This window comes from Phoenix dactylifera, chromosome 3 (assembly GCF_051530095.1).
Source record: "Phoenix dactylifera cultivar Ajwa chromosome 3, Ajwa_hap1_PhDact_Kaust_v1.1, whole genome shotgun sequence".
In the NCBI taxonomy this organism is placed as follows: domain Eukaryota; kingdom Viridiplantae; phylum Streptophyta; class Magnoliopsida; order Arecales; family Arecaceae; genus Phoenix; species Phoenix dactylifera.
Window position 1 is genome coordinate 11116343 of NC_143192.1, and position 20190 is coordinate 11136532.

Consider the following 20190-nt stretch of genomic DNA (forward strand, 5'->3'; position numbering starts at 1 on the left):
TGACCGAAATTAGCCAAACATCTTTCTAATGGATCAGAATAACTTGACTCTTCAAAAGAACTGCTAATTATGTTCTCGATCATGTGAATTTCTTCCAAATCGTCCATCTTAGTTGACTGACTACTACTGTGAAAAACATTGAGCTGGACAGTCATGTTCCCAAAGGCTAGAGTCATTATTCCATTTCGGCAACTGATCACAGGCGCATTTGAAGTAGCCAAAAATGGTCTACCTAGGATCACCGGGATGTGACTATCTGAATTTTTTACTGGTTCAGTTTTAAGGACTACAAAATCCACAAGGTAGTAAAACTCATTGACTTTTACAATCACATCCTCTACAATTTCTTTGGGGTACTTACAATCCTATCTGCTAACGAAAGAGTGATATTTGTGGGTTTTAATTCCCCCAAACCTAACTCTGTGTAAACAGAATATGGTAACAAGTTTACACTAGCTCCTAAATCTAGGAGGGCTCTTCAAATGATGGTTTCTCCTATTTTAATTTCAACGGTGGGGCAACCAGGGTCCTTGTATTTTGGGGCAATCTGTTGTTGAATGAGAGATGAGGCTTATGCCGCCATCACAGCTTGCCTAGGAATACTGATTTTCCTTTTCACCGTGGTGAGGTCTTTTAAAAATTTTGTATAGGAAGGGATCTGTTTGATGGCATGCAGGAAGGATAAATTTATTTGAACATTTTCAAAAACCTCCATGATTTCATCATACTGAGATTTTTTCTTGGAGTCTTATAGTCTACTAGGAAAGGGAGCCTTGGGTGTATGTGTCTCTATTGATTTTTCCTCTATTCCTTGTGTTCCCTGTTCTTGCCCCTTTCCTGAGTGGGGTTCGATTCATGCTTTTCTTTTTTTTCTTGTACAGAAAGTTGGATCTTGTTGTCCACTTGCTTACCAGACCGTAAAGTGGTAATTGCCTGGACTTCATGGGTTGGGTTTTCATTTGAGTCAATCTGAAACTGGCTTCTCGGCCCTTGATTTTGTTGCCTACTAGGATTAGGCACTGGCTAACTGAGTAATTCACCTCTTTTCCTATCCCCTAGAGAGTTAGCTATTTGGCTCAGACTAACCTCAAGTTTTGCAATTGCTTGCGCATGAAATTGGTTAGTCTGGGTTTGAGCCATATTGGTTTGTTGTTGCTGTTGGATGAAGTCTTGTTGCTGCTTCATCATATTAGCCATCATGGCTTCCAACGATGTTGATTGCTGAGAGATAGGGGCACTATAAGTAGGAATAGGTGGAGCCAATGATTGGTTTATCTGTGATGGACCTATCCTGAAAAAATTCTTCTGAAAACCTGGTGGACCACCCTGATGCTGAATAGGTTCAGTCTACCTGTATGAGAAGTTTGGGTGAAACCTATTATCAGGGTGATAAACTGGGCTGAATGAGTTGGGAGTGGGTTTCTTAAAGGCATTATATGAATTTAGAGCATTTGCCTGCTCGGCCTTAATATTGGATAAACTAGAACAGCACTCCACTAGATGTTCCGAACTGTTACACAAGATACATAGGCCCTGTGGCTCATGTTCCACTTTCATGATGGAATTTGACTCTTTTTGTGAGTTTTGAGTTAGTGAAAACGGTAAAAGCATCCAACTTTTTGCTCAGGTTGTTCACTTCCATTCACCAAATTGGACATGACATTTTTAAGTTCTGGGTCTGTTTTTATTCCGTAGGAACTTGGTTCTCTAAACCCATAATCATCTCTATCTACCTCCTGACCATAGCTACTCCAATTTTGGGCATTTTCAGCTAAGTCAACAAGGAACTCATAAGCTTGATCAGGGGTTTGGTTCATGAACCTACCCTTATGCATGGATTCAATCATGTTCCTGTGTGCTGGAGGTAATCCTTTGTAAAAGAAATGTACTAGATCAGCCTTGTCAATCCCATGGTGCGGACACTTGACCAAAAGATCATGGAATCTTTCCCAAAGTTGGAAAAATTCCTCCTCAGATTTTTCTCTAAAAGTTCTGATGGCATCCTTAATTTTTTCAGTCTTTACTATGGGATAGAATTTAGCCATGAACTTCCTAGATAGTTGTTTCCATGATGTGATGAAATTTGAAGCAAGAGAATACAACCATGCAGCAGCACAATCCTCTAAAGTCATGGGAAACAACCTTAATTTAATACCTTCTTCATCTAAGTTTTGATTTCTGAACATTTGACAGATTATCAAAAAAATTATTTAGATGAATATACGGTTGTTCACTCTCAAACCTATGAAATTTGGATAACATGTTTATTGTCGCAGCCCGAATCTCAAATTCTGCATTATTAATTGGTAACACTATGCAAGTAGGGGGACTAGCGGATGCGGGTGCGAACAACTCATTCAAAGTTCTAATATGTTCACCCATTGTAGAAATTAATGGTTGGCTTACAGTTCGCTGGTTGTGATAAAAAGTTCTGTCAATCTCAGGATCAAATGGTGTTAACTTACCCCTTAATGACCTTCTACCATACATACATTATCAACAATTCATTAGATTTGACTCCTAAAATGAACGAGATCCTAAGAGAAAAGAAGGGCTAGACACAGATGACCACAACCAACACCACACAACAATTTGGCTCTATTAGTCTTAAAATTAAGCGAAGTTTAGTAGCTTCTTAAATCTAGTTGCATGGAAAATTATTAGGTAAAAATTTCTGAAATTCTCTCCTAGATTAGACAGCTCCTAATCTCCCTTTCAGATTAAACTTGAGCTTACCAGTTAAGAAGATCTAGTAACTAGTGACCAGGTAAGTCCCAAGGTGTGTGGTGGTGCACTAGGCTCACTTAAGTACCACAATTCTCGTAACAGTTTTCACTGTTATAAAATTTGCCTAGACATCACCAATTACTAAAGTTCTCACTAGAGTGGCTTTCAGTCGCTTCTTTCCAAGAGCCTATTGAGCTCGAAAACCCTAAGGCCAATGTCTAATTATTTTTAATATGATTAGGCTCAGGATATTTATGCACTGTGATGATTTTTGGCTAAAGACGAGTGATGAAATTCTGACCTTATTTTTTTAGTGGGTTCTGCCCTTAGAATATTTTATGCAAATGCTTTACACTACATGCAACAATTATAAATTTTTTTTAAAAAAAAGTTTTATGGCATGACATTAAATTCCTTTAATTAAATGATCAAGCAATTTTTTTTATTATTATTTTTATATTTATTTTTTAAAATTTTTAATTTTATGTTTTTTTTGGTTTATTTAAATTTTTATATAGGAATAACTTGAATGTAAACTAAAAACTAATCCTTATGCGTCAGTCAATTTCCGAATACCCGTTGAATAAGCTCTGGAGATTACTCCGTGAGGAACCCCAATAAAGGTATGATAACCTCGGGGGATTGCACCCTATCAATTACTAACAAATTTTTTTTATTATTAATTTTTTTAACTTTTTTTTAACTTTAATCTAGAAAGAATTAAAGAAGATAAGATTAAAATAATCTAAGAAAATAAACCAAGGCTAGAATTGAAAATTTCACATCTGATCTTAGTGGCGTTCGTTGAATCTTCTAGCGTGATACCAAACATCAAACTTTGGTGACTCCGCAGTTGATTGGTTTGGGTTCATGTTATGGAACTATTAAAGATATTTGTGTAAAATTTGTTTTAAGCTCCTCCTAAGTGTCTGGTTGATAGGTTAATGCCAAGATCAACAAATTTTGGTTCGGTGGAAACAAAGCAAAGAATTGATGGTCACCTCTAACTAAACAGCACTAAATTTGCCAGGCAAATCAAGTAGGTTTTTTGGTCTTGTGGTATTAATAAGCCACTGGGTTCAACCCAATGTTAGCCACTTCTCACATGCAGGTGAATATTTGTTTTATCCTGTCCAACTTTTAATCATCATTGAATGTTGCATGAGCTATTTGGGTGGGCCTAAATGGAAAAAAAGAGAGGAGAATTTCAACACTATAAAAACATGCTTAATTCTCTGTTTATTCTATATCTACCACCACCTACATCCTTCTCTCTCTCTCTCTCTCTCTCTCTCTCTCTCTCTCTCTCTCTCTGAGATGGACAACCAGCAAGCAGAAAGCTTGGCTACGATGACAGAGGATTTGTTGAAGAGCACCCATATCTCTTATTAAACTTTGGATCAGTTATCAACTCTTATTAATTTAAAGTGGGGTTGGTGAAATGTCCATATCTCGGTTTCTGTTTTCTTGAAAAGAAAGAAAAAAAAAAAAGATTCCCCTGCTCCCTCTAGGCCTTGTCCCCCTCTATTATTGATGCAAAAAGATATCTAGGCTTTGAAAACCTTGGAATCTCATTAACTATTTCAATGTTTAAAAACTTTGTGAATTCTGCATTCAATAATTGTTTCTAGATTTTCAGAATAAAGCCCCTCGATGGATACCTTTCATGATCTTTCCTAGAATGACATTACTCAAGAACTAATTCTTTATTTTTTGGTCTATGGCCAGATGATTGGATGATATAACAGCTAACCTTCTAAGGCTGAGATTGGTTCATAGCAATGTGAGAAGCTGAATGACCACCTCACAAAGTTCGGCAGACTTGGCAAACATGCTTGAAAGCCTCCCATAGCTCCAGAAATTGTCGACGTTCTGTTGCCCTTTTGTATTGGAAATATAATGAATGCCAAAAGGAGAGATGGAATTGCCAGCACAAGAATATTCAATTCCAAATGTTAATACTCTCCCAATAGCTGTTGTTTTTCTGACCCATGTCCATCAAGTGTTGTTGTCATGAAAAAAAGCTTTTTTTCCTTTTTCAATTTACTTTATCACTAAATACAAAAATCATATCTACTAACATGTGAGGAGTTATTTTAACGAGTTCTGACATACTCCTCCCATTTAAGCTCTGATGTCCTTATCAGGCTAAAGGTTCAAATTTATTTCAATCTAATCACAAGCACCATGATTGGCTCATGGTCCGCAGTGTTTTCTAGTCCATATTAATTATAGGTCAAATCCGCTCTATTTATTTATAACTAATGAAAATCTCATCCAAAAAAACTATCTGGAAGGTAGTTTTTTAGGTTTTTTAGTCCTGTATAAGTGCTTAGACGTCCCCAACGAATAACTGATATAGAACTAAATACATGCTTGCATAGGTCCTCGCACTCATTTCGATTCAAATTTTAGAGGGGAATGAAAATTATTACTCTGATCCCCAAAATCCAATCTCAATCCTCTCATATTATTTAAATTTTATTTTAATATCGATTTCAATTTCAGTCAGAAACCAAACATATCAGAAAGTACGGTCATTTTGATTTTTATTTTAATTCTGATTTTAATCCTACTCGCGAACCAAGCACCCCAAAAGGAGCTCCCGTTTTTAAATTTCTTTAGTAGGATGCGAGGGGGACGAGGTGAAATAACTACAAGAGGGGGCACGTACGAAGAATAAAATAAAACTAAAACTGGGAGGGGGCCATTAAATGGGATTTGATGGGGTTGGTGGTGCAAGAAGTGGGTTAGGGGGAGCCGAGGTTGAATTAAGGGGGAATCTCTACGGAGAGTTTCCCGCGCCTGATGTAGTTACAAAAGCAAAGGATGAGATGCCTTCATGGAGGGGCCTGGTGGTCCATTGGCTGGAATGATTCCTTTAACTCAAGAGGAATTGCGTTCGCTCCTGTGAGAACATTGAGATAGGATGGATATGGAAACTGGGAGATTGTTGCTTCAAAGGGTCTTCTATGGAAAAGGCCTCCCTAGAATGCACCTTTGGCTCTTCCACGTCCTCTTCTGCCCCTCATAGTTCTCCTATTCCATCTTTTTCTTAATCCTAAACAAACACAGCCTGTGAGAATGGTCCCTGAAATGATGGATACCTTGTGCGGAAAAGGCCTTTTTGGTGGAGAGGAGATCCAGATATGGGATAAGAAGGCAGGCATCCATTGGAGATGCTCTTGAACTTCTTTGGGGAGAAGAGGTCGATGCCACAAGTTTGATATTTGAGTCTAGGCACTCATTAATGCCTGAATGAAGTGTAGGATTATACTAGTTATGGAGTGGTAGATGATACATCCTTTTCTGGCAGAAAATAAAGCTTAAAGAATCAAGAAAAGCTTTAGTAACTAAAAAATATCACTCAAAAAGTCACCTTTATTCTCATGGCTCCACTTGAATTGGTACCATCATTTGTGCCATTTTATGGAGCAAAGTGATTGATGCAGGGCATCTGAGTCTACGTAGATTGCTCTTAAACAATAGATTAGGCCACATGGTAGTTGGAGTGAGTTTATTTGATGATCTGACAGTTGGGTTTACTGCACTACTTTCTTGCTGGAGCCGAAGATTGAACTGTGAAACAACAACTCTTAGGAGTCAAAAAAAAATCTGAAAAACTAAATAAAACTATTATAACATAAGAGTATCATCTAAAACTCTTACACATCACTCCGTGGTTTTCGAACCATGCAAATAACATATAGGTCGAGATTGGACAATGCAAATTGAGTGATTAGATTGGTCTTGGCAATAACCTCATGAAGTCTTGATCATTAGAAATGTTGAGGGAAATACAAGTCACCCTAAAACATATGGTCGGAAGTACCCGACCTTAGGACGACCGACCTGACGCCCGACCTTAGACGACCGACCCGGCGCCTGACGCCGGATGGCTTGGCGCCAGATCAGGCGCCCAACTCTGGGTTCTCGACCTCAGAACGTCCGACCTCGGAAGGCATCCGATTCCTAGAAGTCAGACTTCACCAACCGCCCGCTACTGTCACGTCTATCTACGGCCCAGCTCGGAACCACGCCTTAGCCGGCTTACTCAACAATTAATGAGCATGGTCTCCGCAGACCTCCGGCTTACTCAACAATTAATGAGCATGGTCTCCGCAGACCTCCGGCCTACTCAACAATTAATGCTTATGACCTCCGGCCCACTCAACAATTAATGCGCATGGTTCCTGCCGTTTGCTGACCTCCAGTTCCCCATAACAGGTCAGTTCGGCTACGTCCAGTCCGCCGTGGCAACTCCTTGATTCCGACCTCATCCTCTACAGCAAAGCATTAATTCATGTGATCACCCACCAACTCACGTGACGTACTCAGTCGTACGCCGATCTGGTCCCGTCGCATCATAGGTAATCCAGCACCCCATTATAAAAGGAGAGCCCCTCTATCGTAAAAGGGGAGAGAGAGAGAGAAAGGAAAAGAAAAACTCAGGTCATTCTCCCTCTACTCATATATTCCCCCTCTGACTTAAGCATCGGAGGGCCGGCGTCGGAAATCCCGGCCACCGGCTTTTTGCAGATATCCTAGAGGACGCCGTCCGCTGACGGACCGCCGCCACCCGCAGCCCATCGATCCCCACCGGAGCTCCTCCTTCTCAGCCGACGGCCGCCCCCGGGTCCAGTTTCCAGCAACAGTTGGCGCTAGAGGAAGGGCCCGAGTTGCAGCCATAAAGTTGAGAAGTAAAGGAGCTTCTAACGCCTCCCGGCGTCCCCCACCAAGTCCTGGACACTCTGTCCAGAACTCACCACCTCCGGCTGACCCAGTTCCTCAAGTTCAGCCGGAACAGTTCAACATCTTGGTGCAGCAGGTCCATGCCTTGGCCGCAGCCGTCCAAGGCTTGCAGCGCGAGGGAGCTCTACCCGTGCCACCCCCCCGGCCCAGGTTCAACCAACGCTCCCTCCAAACGGACCAGTGCCCTAGAGCCAAAACCTCCGTGGCTCCTCAAGGGCCAACAATGAAGAACAGTGCTATCGCCAAAGCTCGGCCCGAGCGTCTCCCCGGAGGGAGTTGCCAGGGAAAAGCATAGACCGAAGGCCACAACTTTCGGAGGCCGAGTCGGCCCCGGACCGCCGTGAGCCGGAACAGACTACCGCGGCAATCCCCCAGGCGGGGGAGCTCAACAAGAAAGTCGAGAATCTCGAGTGCCAGATTGAGGCGCTTCACAGCAGGAAGGCGAGGCGCGAAGGGGACTTTGAATTCACCACCAAGTCCCCCTTCTCCCGCCACATCGAGGATGAGCCGGTCCCACCGAGGTTCAAGATGCCCCAAGTGGAGCCCTATAATGGAACTACCGACCCCCTCGACTATTTGGAGAGTTACCGAGCTCTCATGGCACTGCAAGGGTCCTCGAAGGCCCTGCTCTGCAAGGCCTTCCCAGCGACCCTCCGGGGAACAGCTCGGCTATAGTTTTCCGGACTGAAGCCGAGCACGGTATCCTCTTTCGAGCAGCTCGGCAGGCAATTCGCCACCAATTTTGCTGCCAGCCGGCGCCAGCAGCGAACATCGGACTCCCTCCTGGATATCAAGCAAAAGGAGGGAGAATCTCTCAGGGAGTATCTCGACCGCTTCACCGCCGCAATATGGGAAGTCCGTGAGCTCGACCAGTCAATAGCCATGTCGGCACTAAAGACTGGGACTCGCTCCTACAGATTTCTCTTCTCCATTGAAAAAAGCTTTTCCGCCAACTTCACCGAAATGCTGGCCCGAGCCCGGAAATATGCAAAGGCTGAGGAAGCTATCGCCTCCAGGTGGGGTGCGACCGAGCTGGTTTCAAAGAAACCGAAGAAGCGTCGCGAGGAGCGCGGACGCCAGAGAAGCCGATCCCCCCGCCGTGAAAAGAATCTCCCTCGACTAAGGAACCCGCCTCGACAGCAGGGACATCTTCGACCAAGGTCCCCACCTCAGCCGAGGTCCCTGCTACGACCTCGGATCCATGGTTATAAACAAGTTTCATGTAAAGCGGGTCTTAGTTGATAATGGAAGCTCAGTAAATATTTTGTATTATCAAGCTTACCAAAGAATGGGCTTAGCGGAAAACCAGCTTCGGAAAATAAATGCCCCGCTGGTCGGATTCACCGGGGACTCGGTCCCAGTTGAAGGTGAGGTCAGCCTTCTAGTCACGGTCGGTCTCGCCCCCCGAGAAAGTACTGTGAAAACAGACTTCCTCATGGTCCGCCTGCTTTCGGCCTACAATGCTATCCTCGGACGATCAGGGCTAAATGCCCTCCGAGCTATAGTCTCAACCTACCACCTTCTTCTGCGGTTCTCTACCAATCAAGGAGTGGGCGAGGTCCGCGGAGATCAGATGATGGCCAAGCGGTGCTACGTGGCGACCTACGAAGCAAAGCGATCAACTGAAGCATCAGGCCAGCAAGAGTTACTGGCCGAGGCATCAACCCAAGCAACAGGCCGCATGCTATCCATCGAAACCCTGGACGTGCGGGACGACCTTTGGAAGAAACGGGTAGAGCCCGGTGAGCTTCTTACCCAAATCCCTTTACTAGAAAGTTCTCCAGAACTAATCGTACAGGTCGGCTCCGGCTTGAGTTCCTGCGAAAAAGGGTGTCTGATCGAATTCCTTCGAGCCAACATAGACGTCTTCGCCTAGTCGCCCGCTGATATGTCAGAAATCGACCCCGAGGTCATGATCCACCGACTCCAGGTAAAACCGACCTGCAGACCCGTGAGGCAAAAGAAACGAGGCTCCGCCCCGGAGCGGCAGCAAGCGGCGGCCGAGGAAGTGGACAAACTCCTCGGAGCCGGCTTCATCCGGGAGGTCTCTTATCCAGACTGGCTCGCCAATGTGGTCCTCGTGAGGAAAGCCAATGCGAAATGGCGCATGTGCGTGGACTACACCGACTTGAACAAGGCCTGCCCGAAAGACAGTTTTTCCGTCCCCAGCATCGACCAGCTTGTCGACTCTACTTCGGGGCATCAGTTGCTAACCTTCATGGACGCCTTTTTGGGGTACAACCAGATCCGAATGGCGCCCGAAGATGAAGAGAAGACGGCTTTCATCACCGACAAGGGCACTTATTGTTACAAGGTGATGCCGTTCGGGTTGAAGAACGCGGGAGCTACATACCAAAGGTTGGTTAGCCAAATCTTTAAAGACCAGATAGGCCGAAATATGGAGGTCTATGTGGATGACATGCTGGTGAAGAGCCGGACGGCAGAGCACCATGTGGCTGACCTCGACGAAGCCTTCTCCAAGCTCAAGAAATACCAAATGAAGCTCAACCCTGCAAAATGTGCATTCAGAGTTACCTCAGGTAAATTTTTGGGCTTCGTGGTAACCCAGCGTAGAGTTGAAGCCAATCCCGAGAAGATCCAAGTGCTGCAAGACATGGTGCCACCGAAGACGGTCAAGGAGGTACAGCGACTTACCGGGCGGGTCGCAGCTCTGGGGAGATTTATCTCCAGATCGGCCGAGCGATGCCTCCCATTCTTCAAAATCCTCAAGCGACCGAAAGATTTCTTATGGTCGGAGGAATGCCAGCAAGCTTTTGAGGAGCTCAGGCGCCTTCTCGCCTCCCCTCCGCTACTCACCAAACCTCAGCAAGGCGAAGTTCTTTACCTGTACCTGGCCGTCTCCCCGGTTGCAGTGAGCTTGGTCCTAGTCCGGGAGGAGGACAGGCTCCAAAAGCCTATCTACTATACCAGCCGAGTTCTCAGGGATGCCGAGACCCAGTACTCTAAGCTGGAGAAAACAATCTTCGCCCTGATCACTTCGGCTCGGAGACTCTGACCCTATTTTCAGGCCTATACTGTGGCCGTGCTGACTGACCAGCCCATCAAACAAGTCTTGCATAGGTCGGACCGCGCCGGAAGGATCGCCAAATGGGCAGTTGAGCTCGGAGAGTTCGACCTTGAGTATCGATCGAGGCCGGCAATCAAAGCTCAGACACTCGCCGATTTCATCATGGAGTGCACTTTACCGGACGATCCTGAGCACCCATCCATGCCGACAAAGGAGACCCCGGGGCAGCCATGGGTCATATATGTGGACGGCTCCTCGACCTCGGGGGGTAGCGGGGCCGGTCTTGTCCTTACAAGCTCAGACGGGGTGGTAGCAGAGCAGGCCCTGCGCCTTGAGTTCCCGGCTTCAAACAATGAGGCGGAGTATGAGGCGCTCATTGCCGGGCTCAAGCTGGCAAAGGACCTGAAAGCAGAAGACCTGAAGGCCTTCAGTGACTCCCAACTGGTCGTGAGCCAGGTCTTGGGATATTTTGAAGCAAAGGAATCATCAATGCAGAAATACCTTCAGAAGGTGCGGGAGCTCATATCCGCCCTAGGCTCCTTCAACATTCAACATATTCCCAGAGCGGAGAACCTCAGGGCTGGCCAATTGTCAAAGCTGGCGACTTCCCGCATGAGTGAGCTCCCTAAGGCAACGGTGCTTGAATATCTCTGAACGCCCAGCACAGAAGAGCCTGAACCGACCATGTGCATCGACACCGAGCCGAGCTGGATGGACGAGCTCGTCGGCTACCTACAAAATGAAACCCTCCCCACTGACAGGCTCGAGGCTCGCCGAATCAGGCGTTTAGCCTCCCGATTTATATTATATGAAGGCAAGCTCTACCGAAAATCCTTCACCTCTCCTCTTCTTAGATGCCTTCGTCCGTCAGAAGCAGACTATGCTATGCGAGAGGTCCATGAAGGAATATGCAGGAACCATTTGGGAGGCCGAGCGTTGGCTCATAAAATTTTGCGCCAAGGCTACTTTTGGCCCACTCTTCAAAAGGATGCGGCAGACTTTGTCCGAAGGTGCGACCGATGCCAGCAGAATGCCAATATCCAGCACCGATCCTCGACCCCGCTGACCTCAAATATCGCCCCCTGGCCATTCGCCCAATGGGGGATTGACATCCTGGGGCCTTTTCCCCTAGCCACCGGGCAAAGAAAGTTCCTGGTCGTCTCCATCGACTACTTCACCAAATGGGTCGAGGCTGAGCCCGTAGCCTGGATCACCGAGTAGAAGATGCGGGACTTCGTCTGGAAGTCAATAATCTGCAGATTTGGGCTCCCCCGCATTCTTATATCTGACAACGGCCGCATTCTTAGTCTGCTCCGAGCTCGGCATCGACCACCGTTTCACCTCGGTCGCCCACCCCCAAACAAACGGAGAAACTGAGGTAACAAATCGTACCATTTTGCAGGAGCTCAAGGCCAGGCTTGATCGGTCCAAAGGACAGTGGGTCGAAGATCTGTACAACGTCCTCTGAGCTTACCGGACTAATTCCGGTTATCCACTGGCGAGACCCCCTTCAACCTGGCATACGGGACGAAGGCCGTTATCCCGCTCGAAATCGGCCTCCCCTCCTCGAGAGTGGAATACTACGATGCCGACTCCAACTCTTCTCGGCTCAGAAATAACTTGGACCTCGTTGAAGAAACACGAGAGGTCGCCCGAGTCCGCATGGCAAGGTACCAGCAGAAAACGGCCCAGTACTACAACTCTAGAGTCAAGCCCAAGCTCTTCAAGGTAGGGGACTTCGTCCTCAGGAGAGCCGAAGCTTCTCAGCCCACCGAGCAAGGAAAGCTCGCTCCAAACTAGGAAGGACCGTACCGAATTGCCTGAGTACAACGACCCGGAGCATATAAGTTGGAGTCTCTCGAAGGGACCCCCATTCCACGAAGCTGGAATTCCGAGAATCTACGGATGTATTTCCAGTAAAAACCCTAAGGGGTCCCTGGTGATCGGGAACATGAATCCCGCCTCCTCACGATTGTCTATCTACGATTCTCCTTAAATTATACTGTGTTTCTCCTAATATTAGGACATTTGCGATCCTCAGATTACTTGACCAAGCTCGGATGCCCAGCACGGCTCGGACGCCTAATAGAGTTCGGACGCCCGACTAAGTTCAGATGCCTCGGTTGGACTTGAAGCGTCCCTCCGCGCTGACATCGAGCTCGGCCTCGATCTCCCTCAAATACCTCGACCAAGGTCGGGATGCCCCGTAAGTTGACCGTAGAGTCACAAACTCCCTCGACCTCGGAAAGCGTCATCGGGTCGACAGCGAGCCCAAGTTCCCTCGACCTCGTGTTCGATACCTCCACTAAGATTGGGATGTCCCGTGAGTCGACCGTAGAGTCTCAAACTTCCTCGACCTCGGGAAGCGTCATCGGGTCGACAGCGAGCCCAAGCTCCTTCGACCTCATGTTCGATACCTCGACTAAGGTCGGGATGCCCCGTGAGTTGACTGTAGAGTCTCAAACTCCCTCGACCTCGGAAAGCGTCATCGGGTCGACAGCGAGCCCAAGCTCCCTCGACCTCGTGTTCGATACCTCGACTAAGGTCGGGATGCCCCGTGAGTCGACCGTAGAGTCTCAAACTCCCTCGCCCTCGGGAAGAGTTACCGGGTCGACAGCGAGCTCAAGCCCCCTCGACCTCGTGCTCGATACCGGCGATATCTCCCAATTCGTCGGCATTCCCGAGACGGACTCCGAGCTAAAAGGCGCCTCCAAAAGTCGATCAAGAAACAAAGCGACCTGCTTCGACATGGAGCACTTGGTCTTAAAGGTGCAAGAGGTACATCCCACTTGACACTTGCCCCATTACATTTGTCTATTTACGTACTACTAGCAAGGTCCTGATTGAGCTCGGGGCCTCCCCCCGACCAAGGTCGGGATGCCCGAGTAAATCTAAGGCCGGGGTCTCGCCAACCTCGTGCACGCTCTCTCCATCGACGACCTCCATGTTAATCTATATAAACCCTTCTGAATAAAGGCTCATCCAAGTCCCAAACACCGAAAAATCGATGTTAGCCTGCAGTAACGACCCCGTTCGCGGACACACTGGTTGAGCTCGAGAGGGCCAAGACACTCACCATACGTTCCGACTCTATTTGCCAGAACCTCAATCAAGCCCGAGGCCAACAACTATAAAGGCCCCGATGACAACCCGACCTTGGTTCACGATCTCCTTAGGGGCCGACCCCAGCATTATCGGTAAACCTACGCCCGAAAAAGCCGAGCTCAAGAACTTGGCCAAATACCCTAGAAGATGAATCTGGAGGTCTAACGAAACCCTTTTGAGGCTTGAGCCCGAGCCTGGTGTCCTCGAAATTCAGGAGCCAGGCTCAACAGCCCTGCGAACTTCAAATCCGAGCCCAAATACTTAGTGAACTCTCCTAGAGTCTGAGCTCGGAGCCTCCCTAGCAAGCATAACTGGAGCTTGGATACATAGAATTCGAGTCTACAATCCTGACCGAGCCCAAAGGTCTGAGCTCGGCACCATAAAGTCGTTTTTTATCGAACTTAAGCTTGATAACGTAGCGAGCGTAATCCGAACCTAAGTCTACGGGCCTAGCCAAACTCGGATACTTGGATAAATCAGTTAGAGGAAAAAGAAGTAAGTACGAACTGGAAAAAATATTCTTTCATTAAGGAAGAGCCCGAAGGCTTAAGTACAAAATTGAGAGTCGGCCAAACAACAAGTTTAAAGGCCGACCTCGTTTACAACAATAAGGAAAACAAAAACAACTAAGTCCTAAGGAACGGCGGCTGCACCAGCATCACCCTCGAGGTCGTCGATTGCGATGACCTGAGGGCCTTCCGCGAGTGCTGGCTCTGAACCCTCTGCGGCGACCTCGGTCGGGGCCTCGTCAGTAGCCCCGTGAGCCCCCTCGGCGACCTCGGTCAGGGCCTCGTCAGTAGCCCCATGAGCCTCCTCGGCGACCTCCTCGGGGGGAGCCCCTGATGTTGCCTGATCGGCCATGCTGGCTTCGATCTCGGCAAGCTCCTCCTCGACCGCGATAATTGCGAGAACCTCGTCCTCGGTCCCATCACTCAGGCCCATCCTCGGACGGATCCCCGAAAGGTCGAGCTGGGGGCAATATCGACGCATTTGTCTTCGAAAGTTCTCAAAGCCCCGGAGGAACCCGTCCACGGTTTCCTCCTTCAGCATGTCGCGGAACTCTTCAGACTCCTTGAAGAGCTCCATGGCATTCTCCGCCCGCTCGAGTGCCTTCTTCTCCCGGGCCTCGAGCTGCTCAAGTTTTAGGCAGAGGACCCCGCCCTCATACTTATAGCCGGCGGCTTCGGAACGGGCCTCGGCCAAGCGTGCCTCGGAGACACGCAACGCTGATCTTGTCAAGGAGTGTGCAGCTCTCTCCTCTTCGAGTTCGTCAATGATGGCTCGCCGACCTGCCTCTGTGGCCTCCCTCCGTGCTACAGCTTCCGCTAGCACGGCCTCCACCTCAGCTAGCCTCTTCTTGGCTGACTCCAGCTATTTCTGAAATCGCCGAGATTCATTCTGGCATTCCGAGGCGATGAACACCAGAGTGTCTACTTCATGGATATGCTGCAGGAAAAGATAGCGATGAGTAAGAATCGAAGGAAACACTGACGACTAAAACCAAAATAAGAGAATATCTCACCCGAGCAGTGTTACAATACGTCTGGTCGACAATCTCCTTAAGGCCGAGAGCTCCAAACTCGGCCCGGTCGGCTGGGAGCATTGCACGGCGAAAAACAGCCCGCGCGACATCGCCATCCTGGAAGGCCGAGCTACCCTCCGGGATCGGGGACTCTGGCTCGGCCGATCCCCCCTCAGAGCGCCCTCCAGCCCCTGAGGAACTCGCCCCGCCCGAGCCTAGGGCAACAGGACGAGAAGGGCCCGGAACCCCGGGGCCCCTGCTCGGCTCAGGCCCCGAGCGCCGCAGGTGAATGACTGGCCGGCTCGCCCGCTGGGAGATGGGAGCAGGGCAGGTCGGGGAAGCCGAGCCCGACGCTCCGAAGCCCGAGCTTGCGTGCTCGAGGACTGGAGCTCTCCCCCGAGAAGACCCCGAGGCCCCAGCCCCCGAGCCCCTCGCCTCGGCAGGGGCAGAAGTGGTGGCCAGCCTGGCCTTCTTGCGGGGCTTGGGCACAGCCTCGCCGGTCTCGTCCGACCTCCTCTTCAGCCGGGAGAAAAGGGACGCGTTGCTGGTCGGCATATGAGGAATATCTGAAACAAAGAAAAAAATTTTTGTTAAGTATCGGACTGCGTCAGGAGAACAAAAAGAAGAAACAGATGGGGCGGGAATTGAAAAATGAAAGAGCAGTACAACTGCCCTTACCCTTGGGGCGCGCCGAGCTCAGGCCGACGTGCACCAGAGCTTCTTCAGTCAAGAACTCGGTCAGAAGGATGTCCCTCCCGAGACTCCGCAGAGCGTCAAAGGCCCTCTGCTCCTCCACCAAGAGACCACTAAGCCTATTCAGGGCCTTCAACCTGGGACGCCCCCACCTCGGATCGAACCCCCACGAGAGCTCGGAAGAAAGAAAGAAAAATTTTCCTTTCCACTCGTGAATAGAGGAAGGGGCACCTCGGAAGAGCGACAAGCCGCTCCTCCAAGCAAAATATAACCACTCCACATCCACCGGGTTCGTTTTGAGCATAAAATACCGGCGGAATACGCTCACTGAGGTCGGGATCCCGACGATGGTCCTCCACGAGTTCGGAGTGAGCTGTGCTGGCACGAGTTGATACTCCACCAGCAAGTCATTTATGAACTCGTGCAGGGGGAACCGCAGGCCGGCCCAGAGTGCATCGACATACACTCCGACCCGACCTGGCGGAGGTCTCGTCACCTGATCTTCCGGCCCCGCAAATTCGAGATGAAACCCGGGTTGAAAGAAGAACCGAAAACGGACCAACTCCAGTTCCTCCTCAATCAGAGTGGACCCAACCTCACCGGGACCGAGACCCATCTCAAAAAGGAAGAAGAAAAGGAGAAAGGAGTAAAAAATGAACACGAAGAAGAAGGAAGAGACAAGTATCTAAAGAAAAGGAGAAAGCCTCCGAGCCAACATGGGAGAACGACCTACTGTAAGGTCACCAGAGTATCGCCGGAAATCGCCTCCAAACGTCGCCGGGAAGGTTCAACCGCAGTCGAGGAAGAAGAAAAGAAAGGACAACGGCGGAATCAAACAAGGGAGACCTTTCTAGGGCAAAGTCGAGGGCTTATATAGACCCTTCCGACGGCTCAGATCGGCGGGGCTAAAACCCGCCTCCAGTCCGGATTGCGCCATGTGTCCGCCCTGAGAACCGAAGCAGCGCATTTATTCTGGGCGGACGCCTCGGATACGGGATCAAGGCGCCGTCCCATCGGATCCCAGAGCCCCATCATGAGCCCGCTACTCAAAACAGCCTCGAAGGACGAAAGGGCGTCGTCTCCTCTCCCTTCATTAAAAACGCCCCGAGGCACGCGGAATGCCGGCATAATTTAAACCTCCCTAACCCCCACCGCTGCAATAAAAGCAATTACTTCCCACGTCCCAGCTCACCAACAGCTTGGACTCGGAAGTCGGGGGATAGTGTTGAGGAAAATACAAGTCATCCTAAAACATATGGTCAGAAGTACCCGACCTTAGGATGACCGACCTGACGCCCGACCTTAGACGACCGACCTGGCGCCTGACGCCGGACTGCTTGGTGCCAGATCAGGCGCCCAACTCTGGGTTCTCGACCTCAGAACGTCCGACCTCGGAAGGCATCCGATCCCTAGAAGTCAGACCTCACCAATCGCCTGCTACTGTCACGTCCATCTACGGCCCAGCTCGGAACCACGCCTTAGCCGGCTTACTCAATAATTAATGAGCATGGTCTCCGCAGACCTCTGGCTTACTCAACAATTAATGAGCATGGTCTCCGCAGACCTTCGGCTTACTCAACAATTAATGAGCATAGTCTCCGCAAACCTCCGGCCTACTCAACAATTAATGCTTATGACCTTCGGCCTACTCAACAATTAATGCGCATGGTTCCTGCCGTTTGCTGACCTCCAGTTCCCTATAGCAGGTCAGTTCGGCTACGTCCAGTCCGCGCGACAACTTCTTGATTCCGACCTCATCCTCTACAGCAAGGCATTAATTCATGTGATCACCCACCAACTCACGCGACGTACTCAGTCGTACGACGATCTGGTCCCGTCGCATCACAGGTAATCCAGCACCCCATTATAAAAGGAGAGCCCCTCTATCGTAAAAGGGGAGAGAGAAAGAGAAAGGAAAAGAAAAACTCAGGTCATTCTCTCTCTACTCATATATCCTCCCTCTGACTTAAGCATCGGAGGGCCGGCACCGGAAATCCCGGCCACCGGCTTTTTGCAGATATCCTAGAGGACGCCGTCCGCCGACGGACCGCCGCCACCCGCAGCCCGTCGATCCCCACCGGAGCTCCTCCTTCTCAGCCGACGGCCGCCCCCGGATCCAGTTTCCAGCAACAAGAAATAAGGCTGCTTTGAATTGACCATCTGCAACTTCCACATAAAACTTACTGCCTCCTTTAATTTGTTGTCCAAGGCATAAAGACTAGTTTGAAAATTCTGGTCCAAGACATATAGGACTGTTAATTCACTCTAGCTTTTTATCAACTTTGCTCGCCTTTTCCAGCTCTATTTTGGAAGGATGCCCATTCCAGCATTAGCTTATGCATACATAATGACATGCGAGAGTGCATTTTGAGATGAATTTGGATTTGTCTTTACTTGTTCTTTACTTGTTGGCCTTGTCTCTCCTTTGTCTCTATGCATGATTTCCATCTTTTTCTTGTGATGATTTAGCATTTCTTCTTTTTTTTTTGATGAAAAAGAAGGGGAAACGACTCAAATTTTATTAATCAATGGAAGGAATAATTACAGAGGGACATAGACAGTTTATTACAATAAAAGAAAGGAAAAGGAGGAGGGGAAAGGAAGTGTTGCAGGAACAATTGATTATGAGAATGATTTTTTTTTAAATTTTGATTAAATTAGTTTTCGAGGATCGAAGAGTTATTATTATTGCTTTGAGATTATTATGATTTGATCAGTAGCCTTGCATGCTTGTATATATGGTCCGTTCGGTAGGTATGCTGCGCCTGTTGCGCTCTGAATTTAGAATGCACTCCGGATTCGGGGCGTGACAAATTAGCTCTTTAATTATACTTTAGAGCATCTTAAAGATCTTGCACTTAGTATCTTGATTTTTTATAAAAATTATCAAAAATAGCCCAAATCTCTAGAGCAACCTTTACGACATTTCTCCCATGGAGATGACCCTTGAGAAAGTAACAAGGACCTCACAACCATTGACAGTAACTAAAGAGAGCACGTTGATAAGAAGAATATTTCAAAAGAACTTTCAAATCCTTCGCCACATCAATTGCTTCCCCAAGAAATCTTGAAAGCACTACAATAGATAAACCTTCCTCAGTGGCATGGTCCTGAGATAATGTTTAATGGTTGTGAGGAATGAGTGATGCAATATTTCCTGATTGCATGGCGTACAAACCCTTTTCTTTGTAATTGTGCACATATAATATTAATTTGTTAATCGATACGAAAACAAACATCAATAGGAGCTTTGTATATTTAATTATCTTAAAACAATTCAAGATACATGGAGCACATTCAGCCATCAGAATTATAAACAATACTCTCAGGACTTTTATTTAAATTTAATTACCACACGACTAATAGTCCCATTCCGTTCTTGCTTACTAGAGAGGAGCAAGACCCAGTTTATGCCCCTCTGAACTCAACCGGGAGTGGTGCATCGGAGTTGATCCCCAGCCATAGCCTCCCGTCCTCCCGGTATACACCCAAATTCCCACAAACAGGCTTGCATATATCACACACCGTGGGACAGAAAACCAGCTTATAGGCACCACGATCGTTCTCTATCTTGAACCAGTTGGCCAACGTCTCACGGCCGGGATTCCCGGCGACGCCGCCCGTCGTCACATAAAAACGCCCGGCGGCGTCATCGAAGTCGAGCTTCCACACTGTAGACTGCACACAGATGGTGACAGCCGAGAAGACAATATTTAAGTCCGTCGATGTATTGATGGTGTCCTCCTCGGGATCGGCCGGCAAGAAGGTGAGGGGAAGGCCATTACTGGTTGGAGAGATTGCAAGGGTCACATCCAGTGGACAAGAGTGGTTCCGGCTTGCAAGGGTAAGACCGCCGGCGACGTCAGTGATGCCGGGGTAGATGTAGTATTCTACCCCACGTCGTAGCTCGTTGCCATCCCTGTCGAGGACGACCTCGGCGGCTGCTAGTGTTGTGAGGGAGGAGAGAAGGAAGAAGGCCGAGAATAGAAGAATTAGCTTCATGGTTGATGTGGTAGGGTTGGGCATGCATGAATGAAGGGGAGGGATCCCTGGTCGTGTTTCCATAACGTTTGGACGAAAGCTACAAGTGCATGCACAGTCTGACACGTAACTTTGACTTGTAATGAAGATGTATTTTGTCCAATGTACATGAAGAGATCAAGAAAAAATTGGCATGAGATTGAATAAAACCTTCAGAGACGTGGGAGTTCAGTAATTAGAATCTTATCATTTTGGAGGCGACTTGAGAAGTCTATCACCGGACGCCATGTAACTAGATTGGTCGATCGATAAACATGGATTCAGTCCAGGTTTGATGAAGCCTGTCACGAGAACAAGGCTCGAGTTTTATCACTTGGATGCA

The 20190-nt window shown here is 48.2% G+C and overlaps 1 protein-coding gene across 1 annotated transcript; it reads right to left on the reverse strand.

The window, feature by feature from the left end:
* Window positions 1-19061: 19061 nt before the first annotated feature.
* Window positions 19062-19877, reverse strand: LOC120105461 (Kunitz family trypsin and protease inhibitor protein). The gene has a single exon (XM_039117952.3). The coding sequence runs from the start codon at window positions 19851-19853 to the stop codon at window positions 19236-19238; it is 618 nt and encodes a 205-aa protein (XP_038973880.1). The 5' UTR covers window positions 19854-19877; the 3' UTR covers window positions 19062-19235.
* Between the last annotated feature and the right edge of the window lie 313 nt (window positions 19878-20190).

Coding starts and splice junctions, on each gene's coding strand:
- LOC120105461 (XM_039117952.3), bottom strand. CDS start 19,853: ATGCCCAACCCTACCACATCAACCATGAAGCTAATTCTTCTATTCTCG.